We start from the raw sequence: 14,854 nt of genomic DNA on the forward strand, positions 1-14,854 counted from the left end.
AGCTCAGATTTGTACACTAAAAAGAAGATAATGTAGCTGTAGTATTTTACATTACTTTTTCATCTACATTACATTTTAAAAACGGAACTTGCTCTTTGCAGCTTCCAGTCTGGTAGTGCTTCACACACCGCCTAGCCTCTTTTTTAAAATACAATTTGCCCTCGTCCCTGCTTTCCACTTTCGACAATTTCCTCCAAAGGTTAGGCTTTGGATTTTCAGAGTAATATAAAGCAGCGTATACTAAAATATTCAGGACAGCTATACAGATTTTATCTTTGCTTTGTCTGGTCAGACAAATTGACCCTGGTGTGTGTTTGTACACATATCATAGGGAAATCAGATAGGAAGAGTCACCAGAGAGCACAGTTCAATTCTCAGATTACAATGCAGTGTAGTAAGCTGGTACTATACGAGACATGATAAATCATTTTCTGAATCGTGAAGTATAGTATTATGCTGAAAATATCACAATTATTATTCACTTTTATGTATTATTATCCTTTATTTATATGGTGGCACTAGATTTCTGCAACACCATACAGAATGCAAACAGTAGACCACACTGGGTACAGCCGCACAGAACAAAAACAAGTAAAACCAAGACTCCAATAACTCCAAGCAAAGCAGTGACGTTGGAGGAGAAGAAATGGTATAGAGATAGAAGGGAAGAGGGCCCTGCTCGAAAGAGCTTACATCCTAAAGGGAGGACAAACACAGCAGATCCGAGGAGTCAGTGGATGGGATCAAGGCAAGAAGAGCATGTACATGTATAAAGCACGGACATACTACGCAGAGCTGTACACTGAAGGAATCATGCAATAAAAGCCAATCATTTGTCTTGAAAGTGTTTATTCTTACCCGCTATCCAGTCTACAGCTATGCCCTCAACTCTGCCGATGCCATTTGTAACCACATCCTCTCGCCAGGTCTGGTCTCTTTTGGCTCGACTGATGGTGCTGAGCCCCATGTCCACCCAGTAGATTGTGTCATTATCTGAAAATAAAATTGACATAATTTCTGCATATACATTGCTTTGGCAAAATTGTTATCATACATATGTATACATTTTGCTTTTTGAATCAAGAGGGTTAATTGGATTTTTAAACAAAGAACCATCATATAACTAATCCAAGACGTAACAATTTTAAAATGCAAAGAATATATTTAAAAAGTGCATATAGATACCTAATAGAAATAAAAGTACATAAATAAAACAAATATATAACGATGACACAATGGTCTCAAATAAATAAAATCCAAGTAAATACAATGAAATCCATTAATAGCGTATAGCTTACAAAATTAGACACATATAGTTAAACTGGAGCCTAAGGAAAACATTTATAATATTTAACATCTAACAAAAACATAATAAAATCTAACATATTTGTACATTTACTGGTGCTTGCTGCTTATAAAAACAAATTAACTACATACAACATGCAAAAACCAATAACAAAAGAAGGGTCAGCTCCATGGGGAATGCACAGGAACATGGAGCCTTTAACAAAACCCACTTATGTAAACTATGTAGGTGACCACTATGCACATAAGGTATGTAAGTCCTGGCTGACAGGATCAATAGTATAACAACAGCAGGATGTATAGAGGATACGTTCAGGGACGATGGGGATCACATTGCCTACTGGCCGATAACCCAGCATCAGTTTTAAAAAATGCTTAAAAAAGCAAAACGTTCTAAGTCAGTTCTTGAGGTGATTATTTATGAAGGGACCTGTTACCTTTCATGTCAGGAATTCACTGCTGAGTACAAGGCCATACAGATGAATTGCTCTATGTGACTACAATCTGTCACCACAACTGACATGGGATAAAGCACGAAGACTGCTTCTAGGTATACTGTGGGAAATATCTATAGTGTATTACAGCTGGACTGGTAAAAAACAAGCATGGAGCTATGGAAAAGAGGTGCTCTCACCTGCATGGAAGTCCATTCCCACTGCCAGGGACGTGCCAGACACCGGAACTAAAGCATCAGATTTATCTAGTGGATCCAAAGGAATTCCTCGTATCCCTTCATGTACAGAGTACAGCAAGAAGGACCCAACTCCTGCAAGAGCAGATTGAGCATTGTTATTACATATACCATGTATCACCATTTACATCATGCCTGGGAGACTCCGATCCAGCAGAGTATACCAGGCCAAAGCGGGTATTGTACGCCAGTCACATGATGCCCATATTCAATCCTGGAACACCCACTTTAGCAGGTATGCTAGAAAGTCCCCGACCAATATTGATAAATATTGTTACGTGGTCGGGTGTTACCAATCCCTATAAATGTGGCACTTAAATAAGCTGCACCAGCAGACCAGGTGGGTAATGAATCTTTATTTAACAATATTATGTAATGTTTCTATTGATTATAGCAGCAAGTATCATGGAAATTAGCCACTGCACCTTAGACAAGTATATAGTTCTAGATACACAATCCCTTATGGATAGCTGTAATATAATGAAGCATAGTACAGTATGAACACACTACTAACCCTCACATGTCTGCTGACCACTCCTCAGACTATACCCTGCAGTGCACATACACGATCTTGTTGTAGGAGAGGTCGGGAGACACAACTGAGAACAGTCTCCATTATTCACTGAACAGTTGTTTGTACCTGAAATAAAAGTGGAATTAACATCCAAATGGATAAGTCACATAGGATAAAACAGAACAGTTTCCATATTCACATGTATAGATAATGAATTCATACCCAACTTAAATGTTAATAGGATTTCAAAATAAAATAAAATCTGACCTTTGATTTCCCATTTCAGATATCAGGAGGTAAATGTATGAACCTCCGATTTGTGCAAGTTGCCGGAAATAAACTTGCCTTTACAAGCCATCACCGATTTAAATTTTTCTTGCAAAGTCGCCTATTTCTGGTGACTTGCAGAAATCAGAGGTTCATACATTTACCCCCAGGTGTAGTCAAGAAAAAATACCACACTTACATGTTTACTTCCTTTCAGATTAAGACACACTTGGGTTCCAGACACAAATATAGGAATTGTTGAAAAAATGCTTATGTAGCAGAAAAAAATATTGTGTTCTTTTCACAGTAAGGCAGTAGTCTCTAATACAAGGTTACAAAATGGAAGGTAAGTTAATGGTTTTCTGGACCTGGCATCACCGTGTGCAGCTGATGCCAGGTAACAAAATGGCTAAGGGACAGTACAAAATCCCCTTTGGCTGTGCCAAAGTGCATGGACTTGTGAAGCAAGTGCAACTCTTCAGATTTTTCTGCCTCCCTTAAAACCTAGTGCTGTGAGGGCGTATACAACATGCTTAGTAAATGAAGTCCAGTGTTTGGGATGAGACTAAAACCACATTCAGACGAGTTGAAAAAGATATCCCCTTGCAGCGAAAACAATGACCCTTAGGCAGACATCAGATAGGCATTAACAGAAAGCATATCATCTTTGTGAACACCAGAGCTTGCTGTAGGGCTTAAATGGGTTCTCCAACTTTTTTACTTGTTTGTCCCCTGAGATGCCACCATTAGTGTGCCACAATAACCTAAAAGGAACATTGTAGATTTCAGCAAAGGTGACCATTTTTATTGTTTTAAAACTAAGAACCTATTCAGTACGTGGGTAATGCAGAAGTAATTTCCACTTCTCACTGGGCTTGCAACTGCTGCTATCCAATAACCAGCTTTAGATTACTTGAGTTCTACATATGGATCACTTTCTCTAACAACATCACTTAAGGTAACAGTGAGGTTCCAGTGAAAGAAGCTACACTTGACTGCTATCTGAGAGAGAAGTAATTAGGGTAAGGGGTTCTCTGAAGGTGGAAACCCCATTTAAATACACAATCTTAGAAGATGGGCAACTTTTGGGACAAACACAAATAGCCACAAGGCCCAATAAGAACCATCCATGATATGTCTCCGTGGGATGTTCCTGCTAATAATCATATCTCCTTTTGTCTAACAGCTGATAGAGTGATGTACTGAAGGAGCATGCGTCTCTGGGACAGATAGCTGGATCAGGTGGCTTACAAACAAAGGAGTATGCACTCGATCGTGCCATGTGATGAGCTCTTTGGCCCTAATGTCGAGTTAGAGTAAAATCCAGCTAAAGGGTGCATATGTGCACATGGAGAAGCCATATTCAGGGGTGTAGATGCAATTGTTTTGCTTGCAGGTAAAATACGGTCTGCTTTTCCATTAGAAACACACACATATACTGGGCAGCTTTATTTTCATACTGTAATTTAGCATGGAACTAGGATGCCCTCTCTATACATTTAGCTAGATATACTCCCAATTCTAAATTAGGCCCGTTCTGTATTGTTAAGATGCAGTTAGCGACAGGGTGCGGTTAGAGGCACTCGACTGTGCAGTTTATCTCAGATTTAATGCAACTGTAAAAGGGAAGGGGGAGTTCTGAAAAACACTGGGCTGGAGCTGCCACCACAGGCAGTTTTCACCATTCCCAATAGTATAATGCATATTGGTTTCCACAATTATCAGTGCTTACCTTTCTGTATCTCTTCATCATAAACCTTCATGTGCATGACCTGATTTGTGTTCTGACGCAAGACTCGTGGATCTGATCCATCCTTCTTATTACAAGTCCCCATTTTATCAGATGCATGATCTGCCCACCATAGTTTGTCACCTAAGAAAAATAAAAATCGCTTTGGAAAAAAGATGTCGGACTACCTGGTGCTTTAAAATCTAAAATAGCTGGAATATGCATAATAATGTGTCTAAATAGAAGATCTAAACTGTCACAGGGCTCCAAAACAGTCAGTTTTCATTCTCTAAGCATGGAAAGACTACTTTTCTTCAGCCTCCTGTAGGAAAAACAGGCATATATTATAGATGTTTATAATAAGTATACTTGTGAACTAAAATTATCAGCCAGCGTGCATCAAAAGGAGTTTGAAAACAGAAGTCTATGCTCTAGCATCACCCTTCACAAGAAAACATGACAGCTAATACTACAGTTAATTTTTTTCACTTCTTTCCAACAATATTGCTTCTCTCTGCAACATGAACTCTTTAACCCAGAAGGCTTGTTAAGGCAACCAATTTTAGAGAATATTCTGATGCTGCTTTCCAAATGGAAGATCGGATAAACACTAAAAATACTGTTGGTCACAACTGTGCATACATGAAATATCAGAGTTCTGTTCTAGCCCATGAATTACACTGATGTCCATATGAAAGGCAAATTCGTGTAGGCCCCGGGATTAGCCATTATCTCAGGATACATTCCATTTGGAACATGGTGTGAGCAAATTTTCTCAAAACAATCATCTAAGTGAGTTCTTCATGCTAAAAAGTATACAGCGTTTTGTTTTTTTCCAAACAATATCAAATTGTGGGTATCATCTTTAAATTTACATATGCAGTGTTCTCCCCAGCGGCTATTTTTATTTGCCACCCAGCTCGTTGAGCCCTCCAGAGTCATATTATAATATAATAGGAGAAACAATGGTTTATTCTAACGGTCACTATGTGATAACTACAGCCAGCAGTGTGTTAGACCACTGACCACCAGTCTGACCAGTGCTGGCAGGTGTGGGCAATACCCTCTGACATTTTTCAATGTTATTGCAAAGTATTACAATTGGCCCCACCCGGCTACTTCTTAATGCCACTCGGCTGGCAAAATTTTCAGGGGAAAACACAAATATGCTCGTGACCATCATACTGAAACACACCTCTGAGTTACAAATAATCATGCACACCTTGATAGCATCAGACAATGTGGTCAGGGAAAACAGAGTGCAAAACGTGCATACCCAGAATGCCTAACGGACTCACTCCGCTCCTAGGATTGGCTCTACTCAATGTGCATCATTCACACAAACTTCACTGTTATATAAAATACATCATAATTGTCCAAGTGTGAGATTTGTATTCAGTGTCCATCTACTTCAGAGTGGTTAAAAAAAAAAACCTAATAAGACTCCTTTACCCATGATGGCTAATGCAGTTGCTTTTCCCAGAAAAGATTTCATGGTAAGAAGAACCTCCAGTCCTTTTCCATTGAGGTTACATCTATTAATGGTGCCAGCCCCAGAATTTATCCAGTACAGTTTTTTGTCGATGAAATCAATGGATAAGCCTGCAGGCAAGAGACAAAAACACATGTACAATATATCATTTGTTACCTATTCTGGTATGTAGGTTTCATAAAAATACACAATGCTCTGCTGTAATTAGAGCATGCGCACTCATGCTCTAATGGTGAACAAAGGCGTTATCTTATATCCCCAGGTTTTATGTATCACTACAAAAACTTGACTTTGAATAACACAATTATCATGGGGCACTAATAAGAACAATTATAATTAATTCTTACTGGATATATTTAGCTCTTAAGAGCCAAACTAGCGAACAACTTTGACTAAAAAAACTAAACAAAATAAATGTAGAATATATGTGAATAAGAAAGTTACAACGTGTAACTAACAGTAAACGACATGTGCATATTTTTACAAAGTTGAATTTAACATTTGCTTTTTGCCTTTCGGTTCTTCCAATATACCAAATGTTTATAAACTCTCACGGGGCTGGAAACTCCCATTTCCTCTTGTTCCTGCCACAAAAATGTCCTTTAAATTCTTCACTGTAACTTGAAGTGTGCTTAAGTGCTGTGTATACTGATGGCGCTACATAATGTATACCTACATTTATACTCAAGAACACCAAAGTCCACACAATCATAATCCTGAATAGTCGTTTGATTTTTAAAATGCTAATCTCTCTTTTTAAATGAGAAAATACTCTGCATAATTTTCAAACCGTTTTTTCCACACATAGCGTAGAACTTCTCTCATGTTCAGTATTTGGATATCATGTGTCGGACACTAGGCCAGAAAACAATCAGTCAGCGATTAAAGGGAGTATGACTTTCTCTATGTTTTACTCATAGAAAACCAATCATTTTAATATCAAGTGATAAACTGGTGCTGGTCACACCACATTTAAAGCAGTTTTATTTATTTATATTAAACTTTTAGGTAACTAGCTGTAAAAAATAAAATAAAAGAGTAACAGTTGAGTTTCCCCTCCTGTAGGCTGAAAAGCAAAACATATAACAAATTGAAACAATAGTCAGTCAATAAAGGCAGCTCACTTCCTAGTTAGGGCACATATAGAAAGATAAAAACAAACTTGGGATGGGAGAGGTGGGTTGTAGTTATAGGGGAGAGAAGAAACCTACATTTTTACATTCAGTGCCCTGTGTCCGAAAGATGGGCTTAATCTACTGTGTCCCTCTGTAGCTGAATGATAAATAGCTCATGAGTACTTCCCAACACACAACAAAGCTAAAAAGATTTGCTTGGGTGGCAAGGAAGTGGTCACTGCTCTACAAGTACATCCGAGATGGGGGCAGCACGTGAGCTTGTATATCTGTGAAACGTGTTAGATGTGTGTAGTTCTCTTACCAACTGGTCCTTTGTGACCGGTAAAGAGGACTTGCCGTTCTGAGCCATCCGTATTAGCCATGCTGATATTGTCACCATCTGTCCAGTAGAGTTTCCTGGAACAAACATATTTTATATTTAAGTCCGGACTGGCAGCCACATGTGCCCAGATGGATATAAGTCATGCACATGACACTGAAGCAGTCACCCAAGTTGAACCCATACACAAGACTCCACCATTACTTAATACTGATTATTTGTATAATCATTGCATGATTACTTCCTTACCATAGATTGTGGAAACAGTAAAGACATACTAGCTTGTTCACAGAAGAAATGGGTCAATGTGCCCTGGAACAGCAGTTTACTGTATTTCTACAGGATCCTTAGGAGACTCAGAGCTATTATTAAATTTACATTAGACAATGTCTGTTCCATTACACTCTGCAATTGGACAGTTACCACTGCAGCATGTCTAGTTAATACCAGACATACTACTGGAGATTGGAAGAATGTCATTAAATTTCCAGTGATTTGTACAACTGAGAAATAAGAGTGATTAAGCTTAGGGCAGATGCATATATAATAATTATATCTGATGGATCTAATGAAATACTTTGTAGGAACAATTAAATTTGACAGTACCGCAAAGATAAAATTGCTTATGTCATTTATTTTTTCTGTGATATTTGTCAGCAATGTAATCTCTTGTTGCATGGCTGACACTGCTAATGTAGCAACAGATGTTATTTAATCATTTGTGTGTTCTTCCTCATTTAACGTCACTACTATGTAGGACACTTGCCCCCTACTAAATCACTCATGTGTTTCAGCCTGTAATCTGCTTTATTTTCTTTCAATCCAGTAAGGACTCATTAGTTTAGAAAACTGTTGGCAATATATAGATGTGTACACTTTAAACATCACCCACACACATTGTAGGGCTGATTGGCAACTTTCTCTGGAATATTGATAAACTGCCTCATATATGATATTTATCTTCAACTCTGGACATTGGTAGCAATGATAGTAGGCGAGCATTGGGCCTTGCAAATACAAAATTAATTGTTATAAAAGTGTCAGAAAACCTATTAATGAGCAACATATGCATGGATCTTATTTGCATGAACATGTGTTGCCAACTATTTTCTATTCTGAAAGGATTGTGTCAGTCATGTGGCTAGTTCCTAGTGAATGGGTAGACTCTACTTTCATAGAAATGCAATGGCTGCGGTATCAGTAGTTTCTAGTGACTTCATAGCCTTCTATCTCCTTTATATTGGATCAGCTCACAAAATGATAGCCAGTAAAAAAAACAAAAAAAACAAACAAAACAAAAACCCTAGTGTGATAAAAGTGCATGTTTGGTATCCTCTATGAATAATTTTAAGATCAAATTATACGACTCACACACCACTCAAGAAAAGCTACAGACAATTCTATGCATCAACTTTACAATAGCTGGATTGGAAAAGAACATTCAAGCTCATAGAAATGCCCATTATTTCCAAGCTGACAATATTTATAGAGTATTAAACAGTACTAGAGAACATGTTCCAGACACACTCATGAAAACACAAGTTATATGTTTGGTAGCTGTTCTAGCTGGTCACAACACACCGACTGGTTTAAGAGCTATGCAATATTATGCGATTCAATCGGGAGACTCTAAATTACCAATTGCTTGCAAACTGACTCCATCAACTTTGCGAACATCAGTCTTCTCTATTATTTGTCAGCAAGTTCAAGATCATAAAATTGTATTGAGCATCTCACTCTCGCTATAACAAGATTTGAAAAAACGTTTTAAATAAAAAGAAAAGGAAAGGAAAGCTCAATTTTAATGTTTTTAAGAGATTAAATCTGAAAATCGGACAGAAAATGTCTATTTTGCAAACATAACCTTAACAATGTAGCACACTCCATTCAAACCCGATGACTTATAGTCTTGTGACGCTGCAGACAGGTTGGCCATAGACAGATGACACAGTATACTGGGACCCTAAAGAATACATGAGGGGTAAGTCTACAGTCTACACTTTTCGGTATAGACTGTACTGAAACGTGCATATAGCAAATGCTTACAGATTGGATAAGAATCTTTGCAAAATAAAGCCTCTGTTAATTTTGTGAATTAAACCTTAAAAAAAATAAATAAATAAATAAATAAAAAAAAATCAACAAAAGTGAACTTAGCCTGTAAGACAGCCATAAAAAGCAAACATAATTGCTATAATAAAAAAATCATAACGAAAAATACAAAGCTTTCACTTCAGTGTCAACCAATGCAGGAGCTTTCAAAGGTCCAAATCAAACATTTTCCAACCTGCAATGTAATGACTATTCAAGCATCAATATATACAAAGAGTTAAACTATTGGATTATATGTAGAAGGGGAGGGGATGAGACCGCCAGTCTCCAGTGTATCTCATCTCCAAAAGCAAATGACTGACAATTACATCAGTCAAATCACAATAAAACCCTGATTAAAAGGACAGTATCTTGGAATTGTGTTTGTATGTAATAGCTCCTGCTATCAGTAAGAGGCCATTGTCATTCACACAAACCTCTCTTTGCTTATTTATAAAGAAAATACTAACTTTCTCCAAAACAGTCATCTAATAAGGTCAGCAGCTGTTATACATTAATATCAGATTTATGTACTTTAGCTGTACCAGAATGTACAGTATCTTGCACGATGGCTAACTGTATTTCAATGCATTCAGGTGGGATAGGAGTAAAGTATACATTTCTACTAATAGTTTTGTTAGAGGTAGCCAGTAAATTCCTGGATCTGTCCTGGGGTCTGCGTGACATTATCACCATGTCTGATGCACCATTTCCTTACATTAATTTCCCGTAATGAACCCAAGACTCCCACACAGATGGCTCTGCTTATTTCCATATTACTGGAAACTGCTACAATCCACCCCCACATGCACACCAGCCAGGGATAGAATAGCAGCCAGAGTGGAACAGGAAGTAGCCGTATTCTCTTACGTGCCGCTTACACCTATCCACAAATGCCAAGGCCCTGCAGACACAAATGCTGTGTGTGTAAAAATAACTCAAATTAGTAAAAATTCCTATATTCATTAGCAGGACCACAGATTTACCCACATTTTTGTTAAGAGCAGAAAAATGTATATGAAGGCAATTTCCAAGCTACAGAAGAAACCTCTTTGGGATTGACATTTAAATGATTTTTATGGATACAGATCTTTGGCTGATGGCTAAAGCCATCTGTCCAATCCGGTGGACACAATACATAATCTAAATACCACAAAAAATATCTATTCAAGATGGTTGTACAGGAACTGGAATTTCTCTAATTTTTCTAATGGTTTTAAAAATTAAACATGTTCGACAGTGTTTGAGCAGGTCAGCCCCCACCTCAACTGTGAACATTATCGAATGAAGAACTTCAAACACAGTAGTGTTCGCATATCGATTTAAAGAAAAAATAAAAAGTTTAAAATACTTTATTAAATAAGAATATTGTTTAAATAGTGAACCCACGTTTCAAATTGAGGTCTATTGTCATTTTTACTGTAAACATGTTTGGAGACATCAAACTAGTGAAATTTGATCAAATTTCAAACTGGTTCAAAGTTTTTCAGTATCTCTAGTATCTATGCAAGCTCCAGGCACAGTAAGTCACTAATGAGGGCACAAGAGGAAGGGACCTTTACTCTTCCGAAATTTAAGGCGTAGAAGTAGTTAAGAATGAATAAATAGCCATACCCATTACACAACTGGTTATCATTTACAGGAGATCCCTGAACATAGACAAGTGACTGGGTTGATTCAATTTCTGCTTGATCTCATATCAGAAGATTGCTAAAGGTTATTTGATTAGAGTGGAAACTTGTTTAAGCTTTAAATATATTATCAATATCACCCGTTTATGTTTACAGCAAAACAAACATGGACAGAAACACACCCTTCAAGTGGATTCACTACAAGGCAGTGGGGTTTATCCAATCCTTGGATGACTGCATTCTTAAATGACCCATCCAAGCGAGCCACGTTTATTTGCTTCTTGTTGGCATCATAACTTGTCCAAAAGAGGTTCCGAGACACCCAATCAACAGCCAGTCCCTGGGCATTGGGTAAATCTGCAAATTTGATAGAAAGAAGGATAAAATGAAATGAGCTAAAGAAAATCCCAAAAAGTGTACAATCTGATTGCAGAAATACATTTTGAAAGACATATGCACACATAGCAAATACAGTCACACATACACACACACACACACACACAACACATCAATTTTATATGTTATTACCAGCTGACACCACAGTCTCTACGCCTGTGCCATTGATAAAAGCTCTCTTGATGGTTTGTGTGCGGACATCGGACCAGTAGATGCGCTGTTCTAGAGCATCGTAATCCACCACAGTAACATTGTCAATATCCGGGACAGTGAAAGAGATGATATAGTTGTAATATGGGCTGTCAATGTCCACCCCGCGGATTTCCATCTGGCGAGCATACAAGAGGAATTTCCTGGATTCTGTAAATGGGACAGAGACATCGAGTGGTTATGTGTGTAGATACAACCTGTATTCGTGTAGCCCAGGCAGTTTTACCCATCTGATAATATAGAGGGCAGGTCCCCAGTTTTTTCTACATCTGCTGTATGTTATTACAGTCTCAACAAAAACACATTTAGTGCTAAACATAGCTACATATACACGGCAGGACTGATAGGAACACTACATGTAACCTATCACTGTCAACATATATCTTCTATATACGGATTTAGGTTGCTCTTTACCTTAATCATTATTTATCTAAACTGTATTAATTCAAACCAGCTTAGTACAGGGTATATACATGACATTTTAAAGAATACAGAACACAAAGACTCTCCTCTCATTTCCATACCTAAATTATAAGTCTCACTGGGAAGGCACAATGGCTCAGGAGCCATTACTTACTAGAACTAGTAAGCAATTACCGGTGCGCTTAAATAGTAGTCTTGGAAACATATAATATAATGAACACTTTTGGCACTACGCATTTCATTATGTCATCAATATATGTGCACATATTACACAATGTATTTAACTGATCATTTTAAGATCCTCTTCATGAAGTGCTGAAGTAAGGTAATACATGGAGAACGTTAATGAAAGATAAGAGTGTAAATTACCAGGATCGTTTGTTATTAAAAGGAAGAGATCGCTATACTTACCAATACAAGTTTTCTTGTCTGGAGACAGCTTCATGAGATGTGGGCAAGCACAGGTGAATGATTGGTTGTACGTAATAAGGCACAGGTGACTGCAGGGCCCTTTTCCATCGTTTGCTGCACATGGATTAGGAGCTAAACATTTTAAGTAAAAAAACAAAAAAAACACAGCAAGTAGTATCCGTAGTTTCCAGAAAGAGCAGCAGAAGATACATCTGTTTGTGAGAGACTGATGTTCTTATGGAAGTCATTATTTTAATATGTTAACGTGTAGGTGTAAAGAAGAGCATATCGCAGCACACATAATATGAAAAGAGACCCCCAAGTGCTCCAGGGAAGGCGATTGAATGTACTGTAAAACCTACACCTTGCACACTCTTACCTTGGGGTTGGCGGGAGGGATGGTAAACCTGAAGGTCAAAGGGCTGAGTGTTGGTGCGCTGTACAACAGTCACATTGTGACCAGTCCATTTGTTTGCTTTTGCCAAGGTGTTAGTCCTCCAGTCTGTCCAGTACACCTCTCCGCCATACAGTGTGACGGCAAAAGGGTGAGATAAGTATTCATGGCCTTTAAGTACTTCAATATGTCCAGAGCCATCATACTTTGCAGAGTAAATTGCATCTGACCTGAGGAGTAAACACCACAACTAAGTAAAAAGGGCAGAGGCAAGGTCAAAAACACCTTTTCTTTTGGAGCTTTAAATTAATTCTTGTCCAACACAAACTTGCAAAGAACACAATTTTTTTTTTCAAATAAATTATATATATATTCTATAATAAAAAAAAAGGTAAAGTGAGAGTGTTGTCTAGTCCTTCTAGGGGTGCTGGATTGGCCTCGGTGGGCATGGTACACAGATGTGCATTCCTGTTTTTTAAACGCTTATCTCCACTTTCTGTGGGTGTATATATATATATATATATATATATATATATATATATATATATATATATATATATATATATATATATATATATATATATATATATATATATATATATATATAAACACCTACACACACACACACACACACACACAGCTGCCTCAGGAATGCCAAGTACCTGATGTACAGCCTGTATTAATTCCTCCACACTCCAACGATCAGAATGAACCTCCTCCACCACAGAAGGAGCTTCCACCACTAATTTGCCCTCCACCTGGGAAGAACAGTCAGAATCCGACTCATTTCTTTGCAGGGGTGCCATCATCTGCTTACACGAGGACGGAGCAGGTTGCAACATCCAGTCTAACGAGGAGGAGACCGAAACCAGACCCTGTACGGAGGACGCAAGCCCACGTAGCCAGACCGGTTGGACAGAATCCGTCACCACAGGTCGAGTACGACCTTGACTTATCGAACAAAAATCCACCACACTCTCCACAAAGGAAGAGGGATTTGAAGAAGGCCTGCCCCAGACTAAGCCCAGGATGGCTTCTTCGAGTCAGAACCAGACCCTGCTGGTGCACACGGCATACGATTTTGAGACTGACAGGCTGTGCACAAGGTGTGCGCGCCTGACTGTCTGGATGGTAACTTAACACAGGAGAACTTGTTACCCCAGCCTTAACCCACATGGATTTTCCCCTAATATGGTAACAGATGGGACAAAACACATAGATATAGCAGTCAAATAAACAGTGAAAAAAAAGAGGATTTATGTACTTACGTTAAATCCGTTCATCTGATTCCGTCTGGGGGACACTGCTTACCATGGGGTTGTGGAGGGGAGCTCGGGAGTTGGCACCTAGCTAGTTAACTTTAGCACTGTTGACAGACCCCTCCCCTCTACAATCCCCCTGCCTCTTCCCCTTCCTGTCAGTTAATTAAAAAGCCCCAAGGAGAAAAGGCCAATCAACCAAAAGCACACAGAAGAAAAGCAGAAGGGAGGGATCGCAGTGTCCCCCAGACGGAATCAGAGAAACGGATTTAACGTAAGTACATAAATCCTCTTTTTTTTTTTCATCCAGTCTGAGGGACACTGCTTACCATGGGGACATTCTAAAGCAGCCCCCTAAGGGTGGGACCACTCTGAAAGCCCCGCTCGTAGAGCACTACGAGCGAAATTTGCATCCGCAGATGCAAATACATTAAACTGATAACATTTTGTAAAGGTGTGGACAGAGGACCAGGTGGCTGCCCTGCAAAGCTGGTCTGCAGAAGCCCCACTTCTCACTGCCCAAGATGCCCCCACCGCCCGTGTGGAATGGGCCTTAAATCTCTCTGACACAGGATGGTTAGCCTTG

General features: G+C 38.6%; 1 protein-coding gene across 1 annotated transcript in view; it reads right to left on the bottom strand.

Annotated features, from left to right (window-relative positions):
- The window catches only part of LRP1 (LDL receptor related protein 1), a 255,697-nt gene that overhangs the window by 91,405 nt on the left and 149,438 nt on the right, over positions 1-14,854 (bottom strand). Inside the window, exons 27-36 of the mRNA XM_075199407.1 lie at positions 12,995-13,239; positions 12,616-12,747; positions 11,704-11,931; positions 11,358-11,532; positions 7,436-7,530; positions 5,959-6,108; positions 4,510-4,650; positions 2,511-2,636; positions 1,940-2,071; positions 859-993 (exon numbers count right to left, since the gene is read on the bottom strand). Coding sequence (XP_075055508.1) covers positions 859-993; positions 1,940-2,071; positions 2,511-2,636; positions 4,510-4,650; positions 5,959-6,108; positions 7,436-7,530; positions 11,358-11,532; positions 11,704-11,931; positions 12,616-12,747; positions 12,995-13,239 — 1,559 coding nt within the window. The remainder of the gene's footprint in view (positions 1-858; positions 994-1,939; positions 2,072-2,510; positions 2,637-4,509; positions 4,651-5,958; positions 6,109-7,435; positions 7,531-11,357; positions 11,533-11,703; positions 11,932-12,615; positions 12,748-12,994; positions 13,240-14,854) is intronic.

The sequence above is a fragment of the Mixophyes fleayi genome, chromosome 2 (genome assembly GCF_038048845.1).
Source record: "Mixophyes fleayi isolate aMixFle1 chromosome 2, aMixFle1.hap1, whole genome shotgun sequence".
Taxonomy (NCBI): domain Eukaryota; kingdom Metazoa; phylum Chordata; class Amphibia; order Anura; family Limnodynastidae; genus Mixophyes; species Mixophyes fleayi.